General features: G+C 47.3%; 1 protein-coding gene across 3 annotated transcripts in view; it reads left to right on the plus strand.

The window, feature by feature from the left end:
* The window catches only part of traf4a (tnf receptor-associated factor 4a), a 20,628-nt gene extending 3,290 nt beyond the window's left edge, over window positions 1–17,338 (plus strand). Inside the window, exons 1-7 of one of the 3 annotated variants that reach the window (XM_081699737.1) lie at window positions 6,984–9,444; window positions 10,230–10,281; window positions 12,776–12,880; window positions 13,191–13,352; window positions 13,783–13,944; window positions 14,529–14,684; window positions 15,154–17,338. In XM_081699737.1, the coding sequence (XP_081555863.1) occupies window positions 9,353–9,444; window positions 10,230–10,281; window positions 12,776–12,880; window positions 13,191–13,352; window positions 13,783–13,944; window positions 14,529–14,684; window positions 15,154–15,786 (1,362 nt within the window). In that variant the 5' untranslated portion in view covers window positions 6,984–9,352 and the 3' untranslated portion in view covers window positions 15,787–17,338. The other 2 variants (XM_027026410.3, XM_081699738.1) reach the window with 2 other exon arrangements.
* The last annotated feature ends 7,338 nt before the right edge of the window (window positions 17,339–24,676 follow it).

Genomic DNA, 24,676 nt, shown 5'->3' on the forward strand with positions numbered 1-24,676 from the left:
TCCCTGCTGTGTGTGTAGAACACAGCGGAAGAAGGACGCAAAATAGTGAGGATGAGGATGAGGAAGCAGAGGATGACTTGACCCTTGTTCTGGCCACCTGCAGAAGCAGCGGCCTCCCGAAGGCCTCACTGAACTGACCTCTGTGTGTTGAAGTCTTATTTTCCGAGAGGAGCAGAATGGACTCTTTGCCCAGATAGACAGCGAGCGGATGAATGAGCCGCGTTAGCACGGCTGTGGCCAGCGTGGTGCTGGAGCCAAGTGGAGGAGGAGGTGGAGCTTGGGGAGATATTTCTACACCCACAGCCTCACAGGTGGCACCCTGGCAGTGGGCCCCACCGGGGGCTGGTGGGCCAACCATGCCTGAGCACCCGCGGGATCTGAATGGCCCCGTTCACATGCACAGCATCCGGTGAAGAATGGTGCGCGTGTGTATGGAGTTGGCACAGATCACATCTTAAAGACAGATCTATCTGTTTGTGTCTGAATGCTCAAGTAATCTGACTTTTGGTGGAATTTTCCAGTTTAAAAAATGCCAATATATGGAATTCTTTGAAGAGGAAACATGATGGCATATTGAGAAAATTAACAAAAATGAGCATTTATTTGCAAAAGACCTGCCAAAATGACTTAACCTCAGCTGCACACAGCTGCAAAATATAAGGCCTTCCTGCAGTTGAGTGTGTGTGAAACGTGGACAACATTCCTTGCATGTGGTAGTTTTCCTCTATAGACCCTTGTTGTTTTGAGTGATCCGGAGGGTGGGAGGAAATAGCAGAGTGGGGGGGGGGGTGTAGGAGTGGAGGGGTAACCCGAGCCCCAAGTCCAGCTGCGAGGACGAACGGCGAGCGAAAGTTGGGTGTTGTATTCCTGCAGCTGCAGGGTTAGGGGTGGGCGGGGCCATTACTGCCTGCTAGTCTCACGCTCACAGCGAAGCCGGTTTAGACGTTTCTTTGTTATTAACAAGGACTGAGGGTGTTGGCGACAGCACAAGGCAGGAAGCTCTTCACACAACTGACCGCGCCGTCGAGTGTGTGGCCGCATTCCTCTGGTGAACAGGCACGGAGTCGCACGGCCTGGGCTGGAGAGAGCCGACACACACGAGGCACTCTGGGAGATTTCCAACATGCTCGGGCATGTTCACAGCCCATGAAGACCAAACGCACTCCCCTCTCGCAGGAGGAGGTGCAGGGTGAGGTATTTGAGCTATGCAACAAACTACCGTTGTGTCTCGGAGACGCCTGGCAGAGATCCTCTCTGAACCTGGTCAGCAGGGGCGCCACACTCCCGCCTGTATGCACAGCACAGCAGCTCGTGTGACCACACAACACTGCGCAAACACCACCTCACAAACACCGCACAACACACCACAACCGCAGTACTGACAAACCTGTTACAGTTTGTGTGCAAGCGTCTGTGCGATAACACTTCTCTGGTACGGCAAAGATCGTTTGTTTACTTTTAGTCCTGCGCTCGTGTTCCGTATCTCTGCACTGCAGTTGTTTTTCTGCTAATCCTGGACCACGTGCTTCTGGAGTTTGATAAGCACCTGAGAGTGCTTCAGATGTGTGTTCCAGTGGTCGTCACACACACTCCACTTCCAAGAGCCGTGAGCAGACTGGAGTGGGAGGGGTTAAGAGCACCCGACAGCCCAGCGTGGTATCTGATCTGAGGTCAGTTCCAGGTCCTCACCTGCCCTACAGCGAGTCTGCGCAGGAGTGTGCAGCGTCTCGGAGCCTCAGTACTGCGTGGGAGAGCGTCTAGGCGGTGCTTGCTAAGTGCCTGCTAGTGTGAAAGGGCTCACGTTGCGCAGCTGACAGGCGGGCATGTCGGGAATGTGTGTGCCGAATCCGGGAGGGAGGCAGCTGGCGGAGGGGAGATCGGGGAAAGGGGCATCTGGGGGGCATCTCCGGTTCTGGGGCACCTGTCTTCGTGAAAAGGCCCTCTTGTGGGCTGCAACAGGTGTCTGTGGAGGAGTTCAGCCTCTTGCTTGGGCCCCCTCCCTCACACACACACCCCCACACACACACGCACACATCCAGCATTATTGGCAGTGTTTATGGTTAAGGCGGTGGGACTCCATGTCCACACCTCGGTTCTGTCCCCCTGGTAAGCATGAAAGAGCCGTTTGTGATGTCTTCCTTGCAGGCCAAGTGGGTCTCTGCCCCCTCCACACAACTGCTCTGTTTAGCCTCCCAGGCTCCGCCTTCTCACCAGGCCCTGCCCTCTGTCCACACAGTCAGCCTATTCATTCTGTGAGGAGGGGAGGAGATGCTTCCTGCCTCCTGCTCCTTATCCGAGGAGTGTTGGCCGTCCTTCATACGTCTGCCAGGTCTGTGCTATGTGGTTCACTAGTGATCAGACACCAGTCCCTGCACTCCTCACTCCTGCCACTGTGCACACTGACAGTCGTGTGTTCCTGACATCACGGTTTGACACAGACGAGTCCACACAGGTGGTTGTGTCTCACTACGAACTCCTGCCTCGGCCTGGCGGAGTGGACAGGGACTAAGCTGTCTCTCCCCTCTCTGTGACACAAAGAACATCACCTTCCCATGTTGCCATGGCCACCAAAGTAGTGGTCCCAGCCAATCAGGAGCTAGGTGAAGAGATGAATGAGTCTGCTGACAAACAAATGATGAATTCCCTCTCTTCTCTTTCCACTGCATCTCTCTCTCTCTCTCTCTCTCTCTCTCTCTCCCTCTGTCTCTCATCTCTCTTCCTCTCTGATCTATGGACTTGCAGTTGAGTCAGAAGAAACATTTAAATTGCATAATCTCTCTCTTCTGCTTTGAAGTCACTCGGAGGGAAGTGACTTGCTAAAGTGTTTAAAGAAGCTTTGATTTTAAGGCATGAGAGAAAGAGAGCGCAAAACAGAGGGAGGGAGGAAGGGAGAGAGAGAAGACACTCCAGGAGCAAGAACAGAGGAAAGTTTGGGAGGTTTGTCAGGACGGTGGAGGTGAGTCATGGCGTGCAGCTGTGACTCAGTCCATCAGTTACTCTGCAGAGAGCGTAGGGCGCCGTCACCAACTTCCCCCGAGAAGTGCCACACTTTCAAACAAGTTTCAGTCAGTCTGACTCAGCGGCAGTGAAGATCTGCAGATCCAAGCCCAGCGTGGTCCTCACGTCCGCCCGTCTGTCTGAGTCCAGCTCACCTGTTCGAGGGATGACGCTGGAGTCGTGGAACAGTAAGGGTTGGGAAGGATTATGTGGGATTATATAAGGATGCAACAGAAGGCTAAAATGCGTATGAGGGCGTGGCGTCTTTCCCATCTCCACCGGGATTGGATGGAACCTTCAAGCCAACACCTGAGTGAGCACTCCTCACACCCCCGCCTCACTCCTCACACCCCCTACTGTGCTGTGTCCACAGCGTTTAGAGAAGAATGCGGACATGTCATTTATTTACATTTACGTTTCATTTACATTTTCTACATTTAGCAGACGCTCTTATCCAGAGCGACTTACAAAAGTGCTTTGTTATTTCCTCATAGAACATATCCTAGTACAGTACAGTAGGTTACAGTCCAATATACCAATGAACTAGAATACTGTAGAGGTACAGGGATCGCTGCTGATGACTAGAAGTGCAAAAGACATATAAGCTCTGTAACAGACATCAGTCAGTGTAATAAACAATAAGTACTAGAGTTAGTCAACATAAGAGCAGGGTGAGTCGTCATTTAAATATTCCACCAATAGGTGGGTCTTCAGTCTGCGTTTGAAGACTGTAAGGGACTCTGCTGTCCAGACAGCTCGGGAAGTTTCGTTCCACCATCTGGGAGCCAAGTTATGGCCAGACTGGTACTGGGTTAGAGAGCCCAGTCTTCCCGTGGGCCGGCTCTGGGCTAGTGTTCCACTCACCCAGTGGGATGGGCCTTGTTAGGCTTGTTCTGAACCTACCAGTGTTTTGTAAGAACTTTGACCTTGCCGTTGGGTAGTGTGTTCAAACAGACGAGAGAAGAGGGGAACATTAGTATAATGTTACCTGTGTTTGTGAAATGTTTGGTGGCTTTTGTGAACACTGTTTTTTACATATTTTTATTATTATGCATAATTAAACTATATAATAAAGTAAGACGGTTGATCACAACATTTACTTTTATATCTTGCACTTACACCTTTTTCTTTAAAACGTTTGACTGTACACTGGGCATGTTTGTAACAAACTGTTGGCGGGTGTAGGCACGTGGTGAAGACAGGCAGTGAATGTGAGTCAGTGCTCCAAACACCAGCCTGGCACCACAGAAATATTGACTACACACGCTCAGTAGCAGGGCATGAGTGGAAGGCGTGAATGACATTACGCTACTAGTGCTGGAATTCATCTGGTCAACAACACAATTATACAAACACTGTAAGAGTTTGAGTTTCGAACCTCTTGAGATCATCAGAACATGACGCTGGAGGATGTGAGGTCAGCAGTGGGCTTGGGTTAGCCTTGCTGATGAGGGTTGAGCATCACTGCACCACATCCTCCATCACAGTGGAATAAGGGCCTTTTGGCAGGTTGTCGTATTTGAGAAAGTTTTTAAAAGCTAGGTACAGGTGAGAAGGTTCGTTCTGATCCATGTAGAGTTCAGCGAAGGGTTCAGAAAGTTCTAGAAAAGAGTTTGGAGTATTCTAGACAAGCAGCTCTGGGTTCTTCTAGTCTTGGGATATATAAGGAGGACTTTGGGCTGCCCTCTCTGCACTTAGTGCTAAACTTAGACTCGCCATGTCTAATTAAAAGAGAGAAGAAATAGTTTACCATTAACCTACATCTGTGTGTGATTGTGTCACCGCGTGTGTGAGGAAACGACAAAATGTCAGGAATGTGGTAGAGGTTGGGAAGGACTGAGGAGTGTCGAGAAAGTGGGAAGAACACAGGAGCTGCGACCTTTGACACCTGCGATGACATAACATGCCCTTTTGACACCTCCGCAGAGACCAGCGTCTCCACCACCCCATCCCCCATGTCTCGAGTATCTCCACACCCCTCTCGCATCTGCATGGAGGGCCGTCCCTAGTTAGCAGCCATGTGTCAGCAGGACAAAGACGCTCATACCATTGATATGGTTTCTCACCTGCTTAACGCCAGAGTTCTCCAGAGAATGGACCTGGATCGAGGTCTGAACCGAATGTCCGAGGTGTGCGCTCTCCAGTGGCCCCTGATTTAAATGTTCTGACACAGGGGGATTGTGCTGGATGGGGAGGACTGTGTTTGAGCCGCGGGCTGGAGCTCAGTGGGGGGGTTTGTAGCATTTTATTGATGGTGTTCCACTGGTGGCCTCCAGTAGAAAGGCAGTCAAAGTTTAAGGCTGATGCGACTTACTGGTCCAGTAGCAGTTCTGCTTTCATCCGTGATCCTGAAAAGTCTTATGAACATTTTACATGGGTGGGGTTGACCTTAAATAACCTTCCAATAGTCAGTTAGGATTTCATGTCAGAGGAGTGTTTGAGCCTGACTCTGCAGAACAGATCCCGTCTGTGGAGGCGCACGTCAGTGAACGCTCTGATGTTTCTCTAACCTTTTCGTATGGAGGGGCAGTGCTCACAGATGGTTTGTGCTCCAGAATGTCAGCACAGAGTGTGCTCACAGCAGTCGGGGAGTTGAGGAGCTCTGTGTCAGCGCGAACCCGCGTGACCGGCACGGCACGTGGCGCGTGCATCACACAGTGTTTTGACAGGAACTGGCACGGGTCCTGTGAGTAATCGGGTCGCTCTCCCTCCACCCATGCACCTCCACCCATACCTCCTCCCATGCACCTCCTCACAGCCCAGGAGTTTTAAGGCCTGTCTCCTTGTGAAGCTGCCATGTTGTTATACTGCTGTGTTGGTAACACGTCCTGGCAGAGAAGGTTTGTTGTGATGGACAAAAGGGAGAGAAATGGGGAGGATATCCGGACCATACCGGACCGGACCAGACCGGACCGGACCATACCGGACCGGACCGGACCAGACCAGACCATACCAGACCATATCGGACCAGACCATACCAGACCGGACCGGACCGGAGTAGAAAGGTTTTGTTAATGTCTGAAAATGTAATCAACTCTGACCTGAATTCAAGCATAGTGGATGTTAGTCACACGAGGCAAACAGGAAACAGGAGATCCAAACGCCTGTCCCTCCAACTGGACAGTCGAGTCAAATCGCAGTCAGGTTGTTGTCATTACAGATTCTGGAAGCGTGTGTGTGTATGAACATATACTAAAAGGAAGACGTCCTCCTTATATACAGTATGTTCTCCAAACTTCAGTTTGTTGGTCAGACACTATTAGACCGTCTTAAGACATGGAGACATGGCTGTCACGTCGCATAGTGTGTTCAGTACATGCCCGACAATGTCTGTCTTGCTCACTCACTCACTTTTGTGCTCTCTCTCTTTTCTCACACACACACACACACACACACACAGCTAGATTTGAGGGATTAAAGAAAGGCCACCAGTGATAAAATGGGATTTCTGTGTCCTCCCTGCACTGAGAGAGCTGCAGTGGGACATGGGAGACTGAGACTAGCTGGAACGGAGGCTGTACTAGAGTTGGGACGAGCAGAAAGGCTCGTTGGCAGACACCCAAGCACTTCCACCCAAGATACTAGTCTACATTCCTACATGCATAATAATGGACACTGTAGTTACTGGCAGCTCTGGAGGTCCTCGATTAACTCCCTGTCCGTCTCTTCTGAATAGTGCTGTCTGCAGTGCAGTTAACCAGCACACGGCAACGAGAGCACAAATAAGACCGCCCTTCAGCTGTGGCGAGGGAGGGGGGGTGGAGGTGCAGATTGGTGGGTTGTAGGTGGGGTGTAGTGGGCTGGGGTGGGGTTTGATGGGCTGGGGGTGGGGTTATGTCAGGGCACACAGGGAAGTTTGAGAGCAGGAAGGTCTGTTTTGCAGTACAGACCAACTCTGCATCCTGGATCTGTGCCCTTAAAACTCTGGTCTGGTGCTGCTAGCTGGCTTGGTTACCGGTGGACATGTAATTCCATTGTCTCCTAGCTACATTGCGTTTGGTAAAGGTCATATGGTGATGCACTGGACCTCATGAGAGGCGGAGGTCAAACAGCAGTTGCTGTAGTAGCAGGGTTGGGCATGACAAATGTACGTAGCCACCTGGAGGACCAGTGACCCATAAGTCCTGCTCTTGAAGTGCCAGCGCTGGATTGACGCTGCCATCTTGGGTCCCGTTAGCTGTGCGTTGCTGCTGGTAATTGTGGCTCCCAGTAACTGCTGAAAACTTGCTGTGTGAGCTGAAGTATTTTAGTCTTTTTCAAGGGTACAGATCTCACAGTGAAGCTTGCCACAGGCACTAGGAACGCTGTGCTCACTTGTGCTGAAGTGGAAGAAATTCCAAAGACGCCCATGTGCAGGACTGCCAGTCTCGACCACACGGCACACGTCCAGGCTGCAGGAACAGGCCTCCCTGGCCTCTTTTTTCTGATGGAAGTCCAGCCCCCATCACGGGGCTGCTCATCTCTGGGGCACAAAACAGCGACGAAGCTTCCTGGGGCAGATTGGCTTCCCCTTACCCTTCCTGGGGCAAATTGGTTTCCTCTCACCCTTCCTGGGGCAGATTGTTCTGACAGTGTCTGGCCAGTCTCTCTGCATCTCCTCCAGCTCATTTAGCGGCATTAGCCTTTAAGCTTATGAGGTGCTCATTTGACCCCTAACCCCTGACTCCCGACCCCCGGCTTCCTGTCTTGCCTTGGTACAGCAACGTTAGGGGAGCAGCCTGAGTGCAAGGACTCTGATGGAATATGAACTGTTTTGTCCTGTTCCATGGTTTCGAGTGAGCATCTGGAGAGGGACTGATTGATTGATTGATCCCCCAAAAATGTGGTTTTTAATTTGTTGCATGGTACCCTGCTGACACGCTGACCCTAATGTGGTGTACCGAGGGGGGCGGGGTTAAGCCTGCAGCACCACAGGGTGACTTTATAGTTCCTCCAGATTAGGGCCCTCGGACTCTGTGGGGCCACTGTGTCCACCGTCTTGCTCGCTACAGCTCAAACTAGGGTCTGTTTAACCGAGCTGCAGATTAAAGGATATTCATCGGACATTCCTTGCGTGTTTTCCTGAGATGTGGATTAATGGACGGTTTAGGCCCTGCTCTGAGACGCGGTATTTCTGTTTTTAGACATTCACACAGCAGTGTTTTGTGTCTCCTGGTGCTGAAACAACACTGCTCTTTCCTACTTTGTCCTTCTGGTGTTGGAATGGCTCTCTGTGTCGGGAGTGACTCCTGCCTCAGCTTGAGGGATCTGTTCCCCAGACAGGTTCTTTGTTAGGTTTTTATTTTAAGAGAATGTTATACAATATACCACACACACACACACACACACACACACACACACACACACACACACACACACACACACACACACACGCGCGCGCGCATGCGCACACACACACACACCTCTCCTATTACTGATATCTACTGTCACTTCCATTATTTACCAGAGTGAATATTTTATGGTGAGTTGCAGAGGGCAGCTTCACTAATGAGCTGCTTCACCCCTCAAAATTCACCACAAATCTCTCCCTCTCTCTCTCTCTCCCCCTCCCTCTCTCTCTCTGTCTCTCTTAAATTCAAATTGCTTTATTTGCATGAATTGTAATTAATAACTGTTGCCAAAGCAATTAACAGAATTATTTACATTAAAAGTGATAAAATTGTTGAACAAAAGGCACAAAAAGAAATAAATGTATATAATGAAGCTTTATATACACCTACTGTACACACGCCCACACACTAGCAAACGTACGCACACATTCACACACATACTTTAACACATGTATGTGCTGACAAACAAATACACTTAAATAAATATTACATATACATGGGGCTGAATTAAGATATGGTTTATTTTCTCAGTGTGACGGTTATAAACTGATATTTTAACACATTCAGAAATTTGTCCTATATTTTTATGTTCATAAAAGAAGTGTAGATCTATATGTCTGAAGTCTTGTATGAGGTGTGCATATTTTGTGCGTGAACAGAGAAAGTGCTGTTCTGTTTGTTTCTCCCGAACTGCACTATCTCTCTCTCTCTCTCTCCCCCTGTGTCTGACTTTTCTCTCTCTCTCTCGTGCTCTCTCTCTCTCTCTCTCTCTCTCTCTCTGTGTGTGTGTGTGTGTGTGTGTGTGTGTTATGAAGAGCTATTTAAAAAGAATGGTCGTCTCTCCCTAATCTAGTCTCTCCACCCTGTGAACAAGCAAATAAGTAACTGATCTTCCTCCAGCTGGGTGCTGGTCCAGCCCTCTGCCACGCCCCCTGCCCCACCCCCTGCCTGCTTCATCCTGCACCTACTCATGGCAGCTCAAGATCTTATTCGTACCACATCACTGGAAAAGACAACGAGGAAATATGAACCCGAGCACAATAAGAAGCTCTGTGCTCGACTGGCCGGCTGGGTGGAGGCCCGGCTGGGTGGAGGCCCGGCTGTTTTTAGCTCTGTGGTAAGATCCTCACGGGACATGGAGACAGAGATGATTGGGATGTTGGCGGGGTTAGGCCTCGGCTGACAGGCGGGCAGTGCCGAGACTGCAACACCCCCCCACTGTTTCATTACTCGGCTCTCCACTCATCTGGTTTTGACAGGCCTGTTGTGGTCGCTCTCATCACACATGTCCTTGTGTCAAAATAAAAGCCTTGTAAACTGGTCTGTATGTAGAGTCGTGTGTGTGTGTGTGTGTGTGTGTGTGTGTGTGTGTGTGTGTGTGTGTGCGCGCGTGAGCTGGGTGGTGATCGTGAAATGGCTCATTTGTAACTGATCAGTGTTCTGCACTGCAGTTCACATGGCATTAAACGCACACTAGTTCACATGGGGTTAAACACTATAGTTCACACGGGATTAAACACACTAGTTCACACGGGATTAAACGCACACTAGTTCACACGGGGTTAAACACACTGTAGTTCACACGGAGTTAAACGCACTGTAGTTCACACGGGGTTAAACACACTAGTTCACACGGGGTTAAACACACACTAGTTCACACGGGGTTAAACACACACTAGTTCACACGGGGTTAAACACACACTAGCTCATACAGCATTAAACACACACTAGCTCATACAGCATTAAACACACACTAGTTCACACGGGGTTAAACACACACTAGCTCATACAGCATTAAACACACACTATTTCACACGGGGTTAAACACACACTAGTTCACACGGCGTTAAACACACTGTAGTTCACATTGCGTTAACACATCTGCTTTGCTTCTGTTTGCAGTGAGGGGGTCTTCAAGTGTCCTGAAGACCAGCTCCCACTGGACTACGCCAAGGTAACGGCCCTCCACCTCCCTCTATTGCATCAGGCCCTCGAGCACTAGTTCAGGCTGAACCCAGAGGCCTGGTTCTGCTCCTGGTTCTGGAGTTATTCCCATGTCCCTATAATCTCATGAGCTCTGAGACAAAGGGGCCTCATTCACAGACACACTTGGGAGGTCGCGGCGAGCTGTGCCCCCATCCACACCCATACCTACCCCACATCTCACAAATTAAACTAACCAACAACCACAGACATCTGACTATGCTGGGAATCTTGGCCATGGAACCTCGGAATCTTGGCCGTGGGATCTGGGAATGTTGGCTGTGGAGGAGTGCAGAGGTAGGAAGTGTAGGTGGACAGGACTAGGAAGATGGGAGTCATCTCAGTTTTCCTCCATCTCGGTTCACATCTGCTAGAAGAAGACCTGCCGTCCTCCAGATATGGAGCATCTGTGCGTGTGCGGGAGACAATAAGAATTTCTCCCTTTGTTTGGTTGGCGTGGTGATGATGATGGGAAGAGAAGTGCAGCAGCTCTGAATATAGCATCATGGGGAATCTCATTGAACCACCAAGCTGATTCGCAAACTATTTCTGGTAGACTTATCTAAAGAGTATCCACACAATAACATCCCAAAATCCTCGCTTCTCCCAAACTATTTCTGGGAGGAAATTACAACCTTCTATTTGCAATCATCTTGCCCTGTACCCCTCTGAGGAGAAGGATTCCACCCAGTCTCCTTAATTAGAGTCTCTGTGTGAGTCCCAGCCCCTCCCTCAGGGCTGGGCGGAGGTCTCTCCTCAGAAACCACGTCACTTCTCCCTCACGGTCCCTCTTTGAGTTTAACAACATCCACTGGTTTCCACAGAGTTTAACAGTATGCCAGGCAGTAGTCACGATATTCTTATCGTGAAATATTCTTAGATGCAGCTGTTTTGTGCCAAGAGCTTGCTTAGCTTAGTCTCCAGGGATCCACTTAGTCACTTGCTCAAGTGTGTGTCTAGATGTGGAGAGTAGGTGGGACCCGCTGTGTGTGTTCCTGAGGGTTTCGAGCAGGTACTCCACTGTTGCTGAGGTCAGTCTCTTGAAGGCTTGTGCGTGTGTGCGCGCGCATGTGCATGTGTGTGTGTGTGTGTACACCTGCTCATGTGAGCCCCGTCTCAGATGGTTTTCGAGTTGTTCATGGCATTCTAGGTAGGTGTACTTTCTCTCTATAGTAAACAGTGTGGTTGTAGCCGTTGTACACACCTCGTGCACCAGACTGCACGACCTCCCACCTCTTGAGTTCCAGAGCCACAGAGGGGTGGAGGAGTGTGAGCTAACTACTTCAGGAACACACATCAGACCTCTGGGTGTTTGAGCTCTGTTCCCCCACCACACACACACACACAAGCTCGTATTTTAAAGCTTGTTATTGTACTTTTTTTTTATGTGTACTTTTAGAGGATATTCTCCCCTACGGCTTGACTCTACCCTCTGGACTTTTATTTTGGTATGTGGATTTTACTTAGAGCGTGACTCAGTAGAGAGTTTCAACACTAAGGCCGCAGTGTTTGCTTGTTTACTTTGCTTGCTTCCTTATTTGTCTGATTCTTTATTTTTTTGTTTGATAGCTTGTTTACTTTGATAGAAAAACATTAAAGCAAAGATTGTGGCCTTGTCAAAATCCTCCAATTTATTTTTAAGAAATAAATTGAATGAGAAGTCTTTGTACCACGCGTGTGTTGGAGATATAACAAACAACGTGACAAACATTTCGTCTGTACATTAACCTCCTGCATCTGCTGCTGTGTGGGTCTGTGTATACTGGGATGTTTTTCATGAATGATGGACAATGGTAGGACTGTGTCCTCATTGGTTGGCTGATTTACACATGACTGTCTCCCCTAGTGTGTAAATAAAGTGCCCCTCCCCCGTTCAGCCCATTCACATCTAATGATCTTCCGCCTCTGCTCTGTTTATATTGGACTCCACGGTGACAGACGTGTGCGCGTGGGTATATGTGTGTAGGTGTGTGTGTGTGTGTGTATAGGTGGGTGGGTGTGTGTGTGTGGTTAATCTCTGGTCATGTTCCGCAGATCTATCCTGACCCTGAACTGGAACAGCAGATCTTGGCTGTGTAGGTGTGTGTGTGTGTGTGTGTGGATGTGTGTGTGTGTGTGTGTGTGTGTGTGTGTGTGTATAGGGGCTGTGGGTGTGGTTAATCTCTGGTCGTGTTCTGCAGATCTATCCTGACCCTGAGCTGGAGCAGCAGATCTTGGCTGTGTGTGTGTGTGTGTGTGTGTGGCTGTGTGTGTGTGTGTGTGTGTGTGGTTAATCTCTGGTCGTGTTCTGCAGATCTATCCTGACTCTGAGCTGGAGCAGCAGATCTTGGCTGTGTGTGTGTGTGTGTGGTTAATCTCTGGTCGTGTTCTCCAGATCTATCCTGACCTTGAGCTGGTGCAGCAGATCTTGGCTGTGTGTGTATAGGTGTGTGTGTGTGTGGTTAATCTCTGGTTGTGTTCTCCAGATCTATCCTGACCCTGAGCTGGAGCAGCAGATCCTGGCTCTGGCTATCCGTTGTATCCACAGTGAGGAAGGCTGTCGGTGGACCGGCCAGATGAAACAGCTGCAGGTCAGTTTATGAGCCCTGCTGACTCCTCCCTCTTCTCACCTTGCTACTTTTCCTTGTCTCTGTTCATTTTTGTGTTTTCTCTTCCTAAATGTTCTCTGTTCCCATTCCGGTCTTGGCTTTTCCCTGTACCATCCATGGCAGTCTGTCCTGCGAGCGTAACTGAGTGAGTGTGCACGTTACAGCCCAAGGCAGTGTGCTGATGTTCTCTCTTTCTCTCTCTCTCTGCCTCTCTTTGTCTGTTTGTCTGTTTCTCTCTCTCTCTCTCTGTCCCTCTCTTCATCCCTCTCTCTCTCCCTCTCCCCCTCCCCAGGGCCATTTCTCCACCTGCGCCTTTAACGTGATCCCCTGTCCAAACCGCTGCGCCGCTAAGCTGACCCGCCGTGACCTGCCTGACCACCTGCAGCATGACTGTCCCAAGCGCAAGGTCAAGTGCGAGTTCTGCGGCAGCGAGTTCACAGGAGAAGCCTTCGAGGTAAGCCCCGCCCCAGGGGCATCAGTAAGCCCTGCCCAAATTGGTTGTTATTGTTTTGTCACTCAGACTGGTGAGACCTTGCTGTTGGCTTTTAGGCTGTAGGTAGGTCTGGACTCGTTTGGCTCACTGCTCATAAACAGTCTTTGAGCTCCAGCGCACTCGGGGTTAATATCTCACACTGCTGTCAGTCTTTTAGAAGCCCCTCCCCCACCCCTGTTTTGATGTGCTGGAACAAATTCCACAATTTAGAAAAGAGTTATTTAATGTGTCCTTTGATGTTGCTTTTGTTGCAAGTGTAGACTAGGAAGTTGAACCAGATTGGTAACCAACCAATTGGTATGTTTTATTCTGCCGAAAGCTTAGAGAATGTGCCCACATTAACAGACATGAACATCTGCTCTTTTGTGTCCTTGGCTTGTCTCTGTCCCAGAACCACCAGGGCATCTGTCCCCAGGAGAGCGTGTACTGCGAGAACAAGTGTGGAGCACGCATGATCCGGAGACTCCTAGCACAGCATGCTGTGGCAGAGTGCCCTAAACGCACACAACCCTGCAAGTACTGCGGCAAGGAGTTCGTCTACGATACCATCCAGGTCCGTCCTGCCCCACCAGCCAATCAGCTAGCGACCAGTCAGCTAGCGGCCCAACGGCCAGCAGTTAGTCAGCTAGGGGGTGCTAATCCAAGTTCAAGTTCGGTTTATTCATCACATACATAGTCATACACAGTATAACGCGCAGTGAAATGGTCAAACGGGTTCTTCACCCCCAAGGCCTCACAGTAACAGAAGCTCTCGTGTTATAACATGTGAATGGAGGAGGGATCTGAGCTTTTATAAACTAAACTAAACCCTGAAAATACACACACACACACACACACACTTTTCCCTCATCTTTCAGTGCAAGCCTTCATTCAGGAGTTTCACTAACACGTTCTTACACTCTCTCATACCATAGTGTGAGCTACAGTACAATTATAACTTTGGGCTCTACTTGGCTTTCCATGTAATGAACCTTTATTCTAATTGACATGTTTAATTAGATGCATTCCCCACGCTGGCCAGTGAGGTTTACAGGACAGGGCTCAGTGTGTGTTGGCGCAGCATGTGAAGGACATGATGTCCATGTTCCCTCAGAGACCTGTGACCAAACTCCTCCGTCCTGTTGCCCTCTCACACAGAATCACCAGTACCACTGCCCCCGCTTCCCCGTGCAGTGCCCCAACCAGTGTGGCACGCCCAACATCGCCCGCGAGGACCTGGCAACCCACGTCAAGGAAAGCTGCAGCAGTGCGCTTGTGCTCTGTCCATTTAAAGATGCTGGCTGCAAGCACCGAGTGAGTCTCCCTTCCCCGACACCTCCTCATCTCTCATCTCCTCTCACCTCCTCCCCTCCCCCTTTGCACCGCATAACATGAAAGTGAATTTTTTTTTGGTTTTTAAAAGTCCACAGACAAGTGATGTCCAAACAAAGCTGTCTTCAGCGTGTAGCCCAGCGGCCCCTGGGTGTATTTTAATGAGAACCATGCTCTTCTGATCTGATGGAACCTTTTGTTCTATTTCTGAAGTTTTAATTAAAACTAAAAAGACTCGCGCTGTGGTGGTGAGAGCCGATGGGTTACATGTGTTCAGACTGGTGAGGTGATTGCGCTCTAGCCCCGCCCCCACCAATGAAATGAAGGCAGTAGGGGCACTCACGAGTTCTAATGCATACATGCAGAGCAACGCCCAACAGCAGTAACACATTGAGCGCACTCAGATATTCGTCTCAAGACGCGCTCCAATGAAATGTCTTGCTGGTTGCAGTGCCCGAAGCTGGCGATTGGCCGTCACCTGGAGGAGACCACTAAGTCCCACCTGACCATGATGTGCAGCCTGGTGGCACGGCAGCGTCAGGAGATGGCCGAGCTTCGCCGGGAGATGGAGGAGCTGTCTGTCAGCCACGATGGCGTGCTCATCTGGAAGCTCAGTGACTACTCTCGCAAGCTCCAGGAGGCCAAGCTCCATAGCAACCACGAGTTCTTCAGCCCGCCCTTCTACACGCATCGCTATGGCTACAAGCTGCAGGTTTCCGCCTTCCTCAACGGTAACGGCAGCGGCGAGGGATCGCACCTGTCCATCTACATCCGCGTGCTTCCCGGCGAGTACGACAACCTGCTGGAGTGGCCGTTCTCCTACAAGGTGACCTTCTCTATCCTGGACCAGAGTGACCCTTCGCTCTCCAAGCCGCAGCACATCACCGAGACCTTCAACCCAGACCCAAACTGGAAGAACTTCCAGAAACCCTGCAGCAGCCGCAACTCGCTGGACGAGAGCACGCTGGGATTTGGCTACCCCAAGTTTATCTCGCACGAGGAGATCCGCAAGAGGAACTACATCCGTGATAACTCCATCTTCCTGAAGGCTTCCATAGAGATCCCACAGAAGATCCTGTCCTGAGACAGAGACCTTTCAACTCACCAGCCTCTTAATGACACTTGTTTCCCTTCACAGACTAGAGAGACTTGGAGGACCATCTAGTGTTCCTCACAGTTGTTTGCGAGGCCACACGCTGTGTTGTGCTTCATAAATCGTCACATGCTTGTTTCAGATTTGCATTTTTTTCTCTCCTCAATGTGCATCAAAGCCTTTGGACATTCAATAGTGCCTAGAAAGTTTTAATTTAATTTAAAGTTGCGTTTTTAAAAAAATGTGATTTATGACAACTCTGTGACAGATGCTAGTTGAAGGGGTTGGAGTTTAAGGAGATGTTTGAGGAGATGTTTGTAGCCTTCACACTCTGGAAACAAAGGAATGGGGTTCCGACAACAGAGCCGCAGAACAGAAGATGGCTAGGAACTCACACACACTTACACATGTTTGCTTTCTGTTTACACACTCTGCCCCTCGAATGGTACTTGAACAGAAGCTCAGTGACATGGTCAACAGGACTCGTTTGTCCCGTATAACAGCAGCTGTGAAGTAAACGTTGCCCGCTCGGGCACCTCACTCTCAGTATGCCAAACTGGCTGTGGCATGTCTGTGATGCCTTGTTAAAAGCCTGCTCAGGAGAGATCTCCACATGGTGGAGGCAGAGGCAGGGGAGATCTCCTCACGGTGGAGGCAGGCGAGCTCTCCACGCGGCGGAGGCACTTCTGTCTAGAGTCACAATCTTCTGAGAGAAAGCGATGATGTAAGAATCTGTTCGCAAGCAGTCAGCGGCTACTGGAGGAGGAGCACTGGGTGAAGGGTACGGAGCTGGTGAAACTCCGCGTGAGAAGGTCACTGCCATCTTGTGAGGTTACCTGCGTGCTGAGGACAGTATAGCTGGTGAACCAACACATGGAATCAAAACTCCGGTATCTGTGAAAGAAATGTAGGCTGAAAAAGTGTCATGAGGAGGGGGTTTGGTCCCGGGGAGGGGGTGTGGTCCTCAGCTGGAAGCGTGGTTGAGTTACTCAGGCGCTGGTAGCCATATTTGCAGACACGCGTGTCATCACAGGTTTGAGGAGTGTTCTCACACAGCTGAGTAAGACAAACTTTGTGCAGTATGGTTGCCGGTCGTCCCTGCCGACCTCTGGAGGAGTTTCTCCGTAACTGAACATGTGAGCACTAATAAAGCCATGGGGAAGCACGCTGTCCTTCACGTCATGAAAAGTCCTGATTTAATCGCATTATAATACCAGCTAATATTTCCCACAGTAACTTTAAGAAAATGTGGGGGGGAACTTTTTGCAAGATTCTGTATTTTACAGCGTACTTTAACATTTTTTCTACGACATTTCTGAGGTAACGAGTAGAATGCTGTACTTTAAAACTTTTAGACCCTCTTAGAGTTTCATATTCTCTGGAGATTCTGTTTGTTTGCATATCCTGTATGTGTTATTTGCTCTTTAAAAGTATTTATTTTAAGCCACCACATCCGTACCTGTGATGGCACAGATGTTTTTTTATATGTTGACTGATGATTACTTGTCATTTTCCCCTTGAAATAAAATAATGTCCCCAGGAAGTCTTCTGGAGCGTGTGCTCAACTTTCCGTCACACGGTATTTCCTGTTTCCATATTTACACGTCTGCTCGTCACAAATATTTACTGTTCACATACATCACTTTCCACTTGGTTTTGGGTACTGGGAGGTGAAGGTCCCCACCAGTGTGTTGTACTGGTGGTGTTCATGTCTGTATTGGTCCGTCTTCACCTGCCCCAGGTGCCCGTGGTTAATGCCACGTGTGTGTGCCTTTGCTTCACAGCACTCAGAGCTGATTCTAGTTGACAGCTACTTTCTAGGACTGCACAATATGTACAGCTTGTTAATCATTACAATATTGGCTGCAGTGAGCAAGTTAGCATCTAACAAGTCACTGTGTGTGTGTGTGTGTGTGTGTGTGTGTGTGTGTGTGTGTGTGTGTGTGTGTGTGTGTGTGTGTGTCTGTGTCTGTGTGTGTGTGTCTGTGCGCGTGTGTGCTGACTTATCTTGGACATTCCAGAAGCCCTAAAGCACACAAAGCCACCCTCTTTCTGCTGTAGACATGCAGAGAGATGGGTGGATGGAGGGAGAGAGAGAGGTAGAGGAAGTGAAGCAGACTCAGGCCCTGCTTTGATGTCATGCCAGGCTTTTTTATAGGGCGTGGGGGCTTCCCCCAAAATGTTCCCCTCAGGAGAAAAGCTGCTACTCCACTTACCAAAGTCCGTTGTTGGGGCTGCAGTGAAGTTTTCAAGTTACGTTGGAACTTTTGAGGAACACTTTTGAGTTCCATGAAAACTTGTGTTTGCAGCTGAAAGAGCAGCTCAGAGTGAATGTACTAAGCCTCTCAGTTTCCATCTAGGCTTGATAGTAATAACCCACAATCCTTTCAGGACTGAAGTTTCCTGGCATGGCCAGTTTTGTGCTCCTCCAGGGCAGAGAAAATAGTAACCTCTAATTATACGAGATCTCACACACGCAGCAGAGAAGTCCCTCGTGATCCAGTCCTGCTCCGCTCCCCCTCGCTAGCCTCTACACGTCTCGCTGAAAGTTCTGCTCCAGCAAAAAGCCACCAGCGTCTACTTTGTTTACGCTGGAGGGTCACACTCCATCGTCATCCTCAGCACAAGGGCATGTGTGATGTGTGGAGGACCTTGGCCAGTGAGTTTTCCCAGCGATAAGGAGGCCAAGCACAGCGTGCTGAAGCAGAAAGCTCTGTGCACCCCGCCCCTCCCCACACTCAGACACACACACATCCAAAGGCGTCTGTTTTCCCAGTGGTGCCAGACTTCTGCTCCTCATGTTTGAAGGTAAACAAAGCATGTGTGGGTACAAGCTCGCCGTGCGGGAGCAGGGGTGCAGATATAACCGCTGGCTTTTCTCGTCCATAGAGTACTGAGAAACACTATCAAAGCCGAGGCAAGAATCCAGTACTAACAATGTGTTCCTCACGCTCAGAGGAGTAAACTCTCTATTCTCTTGTCTTCTTGATTATGGACAATTTCTGACAAAAGAAACATTCATAGACTGGCTGGTGTGGGTTTGGTGTTTATCAGGCACCATAAACAGAAGTGATGATTAATTAACTCCTTTCTAGATGTACTGAGTGATGTTTCATTAAGTGTTTTCTAGAAGTACTACAGTTAAAGAAGACTTACTGTACATCTGGGTGGGTTATGCTTGTTTTGGTGTGAGGCGTTATGGGAGAATAATGTTAAAGGTCTTTTGCCACTCTGATTCCACATGATACAGTCCATGGTGAACTGTCAGGCAATGTCTGTCTCTCTCTCCCCATGGTCAGTTAAGCAGAATGAGAGACAGTGACCCGGAGCCCGAGGACCCCAGCCGCCTCCTAAAACACACCGATCAATGAAGGCTTCTGTCCTCTGCACTCACACATTTTTGTCCATGGTATGTACAGCCCTGTTGCCATGAGGCTGATGAAGGGAGTTGATGTTGCGTTTTCAGGAGAGATGCTAAGAGAGTTGTAGTTGGAGATGACTGCTGTATGCTGGTGTTCTCAGAAAGAGGCCGCGCTACCAGCCTTGTGACCACCTGCCCAACACTCCTAACAGGCTCGGAGGACCAGTAATCCACACGCCTGTGAGAATTCCCATTGAGTTATATGTGAGAGAAAAGTCTCAGAAAAACATCTGCTTCAAAGCTTTGGACCACACCTCTGTTTCTCCTACCAGTTACTTGATATCAGTGGGCTGTCAAAGACTCCTTAAAAGCATCTTGTTTTATACTTTTGTGTTACATTTTGATCCAACATCTACTAAATATAATTAAAAATGAAAGTGTGAACAATTGACTGAACTTTTTGAATTCCCAAAGTGAGAAATCACTCCGCGTCTCGTGTGAAGCGGCCATCATGAAGACCCGCTGTGAAACAATGCTTGCATGATTCAGATGATCTTTTGTGTGTCTGAGCTCATAGACAAACTTTCTCTGTGGGAAAAAAGTTAATAACACGTCTTCATCGGAGTACGTGGCGTTCGCTGGGCTGTGCGTGGAGGAGACGTTACAGCAAGGCATTGTTCCACTTTGCGAGGGCAGAAGCTTCTTCGATATTCACTCTGTTCTTCGGGTTTGTCTGCCTCAGGTTGGAGTGAATGATGTCGCACGGAAAATGCGCTGTAACATTTGCTTTGCTTGTGCACTGAAAAATGCATCTTTCAATTTGAAACAGAGAGTCTTTTCTCTCAAGCCAGAAAACTGGCCCGGAGCGAGGAGGACAGAGTTCGCCCTCGGACCAGTAAATCCCCACACAGAGATGAAAGGCTATATTCAGAGAAAACTGAGAAAGAAGGATATCCTCTGTGGATCACGTCACATTCTTTTTCTATAAATCTCCTTCTTGTAAAAGCCTGAATTTAGTACTGTCTCAAAAAGGCACTGTTTGCATGGATCAAGAGTCGTGGACTCACTGTAATGTCAGCAGTGACACAGCTGTATGGCCTTTGTATCTGAGGAATAAGACTAATCTGAAAAATACCCCCAAAATATTAACACTGATAGTAAAATCTCATTTATTATGTTGGCTTTACCAGTCCTATTAACAAACATTCATCAATACTGACAATGTGGTTAGCTTTAAATGGTGGTCAATATAGTGTAGTGGGTAACTCTGTTGTGGGAGACCAGTGTTTGAAACGCCATATGGGCAAATGCTCTATTCCACACCAATAAGAGTCCTTGGGCAAGACTCCTAACACTACAGTCGCCTACCTCTGTAATGTGACTTAAACTGTAAGTCTCTGGATAAGAGCGTCTGCTAAATGTGTAAAATGTATACAGAGGTCTGCTTAATCAGAGCTATTTTACTACTGGAATATCCTCTCAATTCTCCAGTGCACTTGGCTTGGGCCCAAATCTCTTTAGCAGTCTTGCCTGAAGTTTATTTTTGGAGTTAATCCCAGTGTTCTGGATTTTAGACTCCTGAGTGACTACACAGGTTTGAAATCCAGCAGGCTGGGCACAAAGAGAGGGGTGGAGGTGAGAAATACAGTGAACACCAAAAACCCCTAGAAGAACACCTTCAGAAGAATACCCCCAGTAGAACACCCCCAGAAGAACACCTTCAGAAGAACATCTTCAGAAGAACACCCCAAGAACACTGTAACATGTTTTGGGGGCAGTAAATATAATACAAGTGAATTGTGTAGCAATAATGGAAAATAATTAAGTTATCCACTGAAGTGGGTAATTTTAAGAATAATCCACACCTCTTAGCTATTTTTTTAGCAGTAAAAACATACTTCAGGTAAACCTTTAAATATTACTAAACATTGTCCATTATGTAACACAAACCTTTAAGTAAAATCTACTAACCTACATGGAAAAGCTTCCTAAATTCTACCCAGTTGGACAGTATCACCGTCAGGCAGGAGGCTCCTCACCCGCGCTGGGGTAGACACAGGACACAGGCCTTTGGGGTCTTCTTCCACATATTTGAATTCATACGACGTGGTATTCAACAGCGCTAGATATAAGGTAAGATCTTTAGCCGTTATCTCTGTGAAAAGGAATATAGGCTTGTTTAAGTTTATATATGAATATGAATGCCAATTAATGCGAACTTCGGCTATGTCTGTATGGTATGGCTTTTTCCTACTGATTTCATTAACGTTTACTGGATTTGTAAGTAGTGTTAATGCAAACAGTATGTACATATGGACGTGTTTTATTTGAGAAGCTATAAGATCTGTAGATAACCTACAGATGGCAGAAATGTTCAGAAGCTGCTTCATGTCAGTGTAATTGGAGTTCAGTAGGATATTTTAGCCTCATTAGCTGCAGGATTGGAGCTCTAACTTAAGCAAACCCACCCTGGCTGTTACTGAAAATGACATGACTTCACATATGAAACCTTCATTCAGCAAACCCACCCTGGTTGTTACTGAAAATGACATGACTTCACATACGAAACCTTCATTCAGCAAACCCACCCTGACTGTTACTGAAAATGACATGACTTCACATACGAAACCTTCATTCAGCAAACCCACCCTGGCTGTTACTGAAAATGACATGACTTCACATACGAAACCTTCATTCAGCAAACCCACCCTGACTGTTACTGAAAATGACATGACTTCACATACGAAACCTTCATTCAGCAAACCCACCCTGGCTGTTACTGAAAATGACATGACTTCACATACGAAACCTTCATTCAGCAAACCCACCCTGGCTGTTACTGAAAATGACATGACTTCACATACGAAACCTTCATTCAGCAAACCCACCCTGACTGTAAGGACAGCACTGCAGTTTAGGAGCAGGACAACTAAAACTAAGATAAGAGTTAACTTAACCTAGCTAGGTTAGTTGATCTAGTTAACGTTAGCTACTTAAACTTAATGACAGTGGTACTGGTGTCTCAGTGGTTACGGTAATGGACTAGTAATCAGAAGGTTGTTGGTTCAAGCCCCACCACTGCCAGGTTTCCACGGTTGGGTCCTTGAACAAGACCCTTAACCCTCAATTACTCAAGTTGTGTTCAGTCTTAAGTGTAAGTCATTTTGCATAAAAGGGTCAGATAAATGTAATGAGCGGCTCGTAATTGAAACCGCTGTGGGAGAATGGCATTACAGTAATGTGTGTTGTTTAATGTTTCTTAAAGCTAAAATATCTAATGTTTCTTTATTCATAGATTTACGACCTTTATTTTGGGGAAAATATTTAACACGACAGTTAACACCACTCATTAACCTACGGGAGGTGTGGCTAAGGGAGGTGTGGCTAAGGGAGGAGTGACTAAGGGAGGAGCCTAAGGGAGTAATGGATGTTCTGAATCAGGGAGGTTGTGATCACACAGATAGTCACTTGATGGTTTCGTAGTTGTGTAACACATTTTGCAATATTATGGTATTTGTATAAATTCTTTATTTCCTAACAGTTCAGTGGTTTTGGGAGGAAGAGGGATGCAGTACTCTAACGCTTCACAGAGTACCTTGGAGAAAGCAGCGAGGGCTAGCAGGTGTGTCCTTCTTTGTTTAATCAACACGTTTTCCAGCCCTGTCCTCAGGGCATTTTGTCTTGCACATTTTAATTTTCCCTGCAAACCCTAAAAAGTGCAGAAGACTGAAGCATTAGGGTTAGAGACCGCTGGTTTAGTCAAATCATCACTTGAGATATTTCCTGAAGTGTGCAGTAGAGTCTCAGGAGTATATTCACGAGCGATGTACGCTATTCTCCTCATCTAGACAATTAACATACACAAGTGGGGAAAAGTATGTTTGTTATTGCTAACAAGGAGAATGAAAGTAAGTGAAACTCAGGACAAAGATGATGCTTGTCATCCGTGCTGCTCCTGGAGGAATTGGCAGGTGTTGCCATCGCTATCGAGGGTGAAAGATTACATTTGCGGTGTTTACCCAGCAAAGTAAGGCACACATTTGAGGAGTTTCAAAAAAATGCTTTCTTGAGCTTATTGGGATGAAGTTGCTCAAACAAGTATAAACAATTTCTTTGTCCATGAGATATTACTAAATCCTAGAAATAATTCTGCACTACCTAAAAATTAAATTTTATACTGTTTTAAAATGTGTGTATACTGCTTATTCTAGTTGATGGTCTGTTGCATTTTCTCCTGTATGTTGTTGCAACATGACACTGAGAAAACCTTTGGGTCTGATTGTATATTTTGGGTCTGATTGTATATTTTGTGGACTTCTTTGTTTTGTTGGGTAATCCTTGGGGTTTTTTTTACTAGAAGATCAGTTCTGTTCATTTGTGTAGTAATGATCTAGCCTCCTCGTTGTTAATGTTCCTGTGACCATAGTAGGTAATATTCATTAATCTCTTGTTTAATTGGGCAAATTCAAACATTTATGTAGGTTGTTTGTGAGTAAATAAAGTAGTATTGATGGAATTGGATTGTAATATGTTGTCTATAAATTCAAAACCAAAGCAACTGGGTATAAAATACTGACAATTTTGAATTTATATTGCCTAATTTTTAAAAGTACTTTTGCAATAATTAAGGGGGCAATATAAACAAAACCATTTTGTAGACACACATTAACCAGATGTACATTGCAGAATTTACTTGCTACAATTGCTTAACCTTTACTTAAAAAAACATGGGATAAAACCTGCCAAAATAGTGGCTGCAAATAGTTTCTATTTTAGGGGTAAATTCTGTAGGGTTTTTATTTTTTTCAAAGAAGAGCACCATCAGAAGGACATACCCGCACCCTAAAAGACGCTACACCCTAAAAGACTGCCATTCCACAGCTGTGGAAATTGCATGAATCCCTATGTTAGCATAAGCATTTATTTTTGAGGAATCTCTGTGTTGGTGTGTTTTTTAAGCTAAATTGCTCCATGGTGCTTGTTCTACAGCTTGTCTTGGTGGAGTGGGACTGATGACCTCTGAGACTCTGAGAGGATTCTGAGAGGATTTCTCTTGTGCCCTTGCAGTTATTTACTCATCATGACAAACACATGCAGCAGAAGATCGTTATCAGGTCCTGTTTTCCGCAGGTTTATGTGTTGTCTTGCACACCACGTTGTTATGTCTAGCTTGCCATGTCCTGATTTGCTAGAACCTTAAGCAGAACTTCAGGGAGAAATCTCACATTATATTCCACTACATTTTCATATATTTCATCCTCTGGAGTTTAGCACTGGAGTCAGAGAAGCTATTGGGAGTTTTGTCAATTTTTTTCAACAGATTGTTAAATATTTATAAATGACAGTCTTTTTATACACATTCTATTTCTCCAATCTATAGTGAACAGAAGCAATCTGTATATAAAACATTTGTGACTTTCCCCAACCTGTTTGTATCTTTCTCCTACTGCCAAAGCCGTTCACAAGCTGTCACTGTGAGACTACCACACACTCCAGTAATCCTGCAGCCAAAATGTGTTT

Source organism: Electrophorus electricus, chromosome 17 (genome assembly GCF_041902795.1).
Source record: "Electrophorus electricus isolate QZ-2024a chromosome 17, ASM4190279v1, whole genome shotgun sequence".
NCBI classification, from domain to species: Eukaryota; Metazoa; Chordata; class Actinopteri; order Gymnotiformes; family Gymnotidae; genus Electrophorus; species Electrophorus electricus.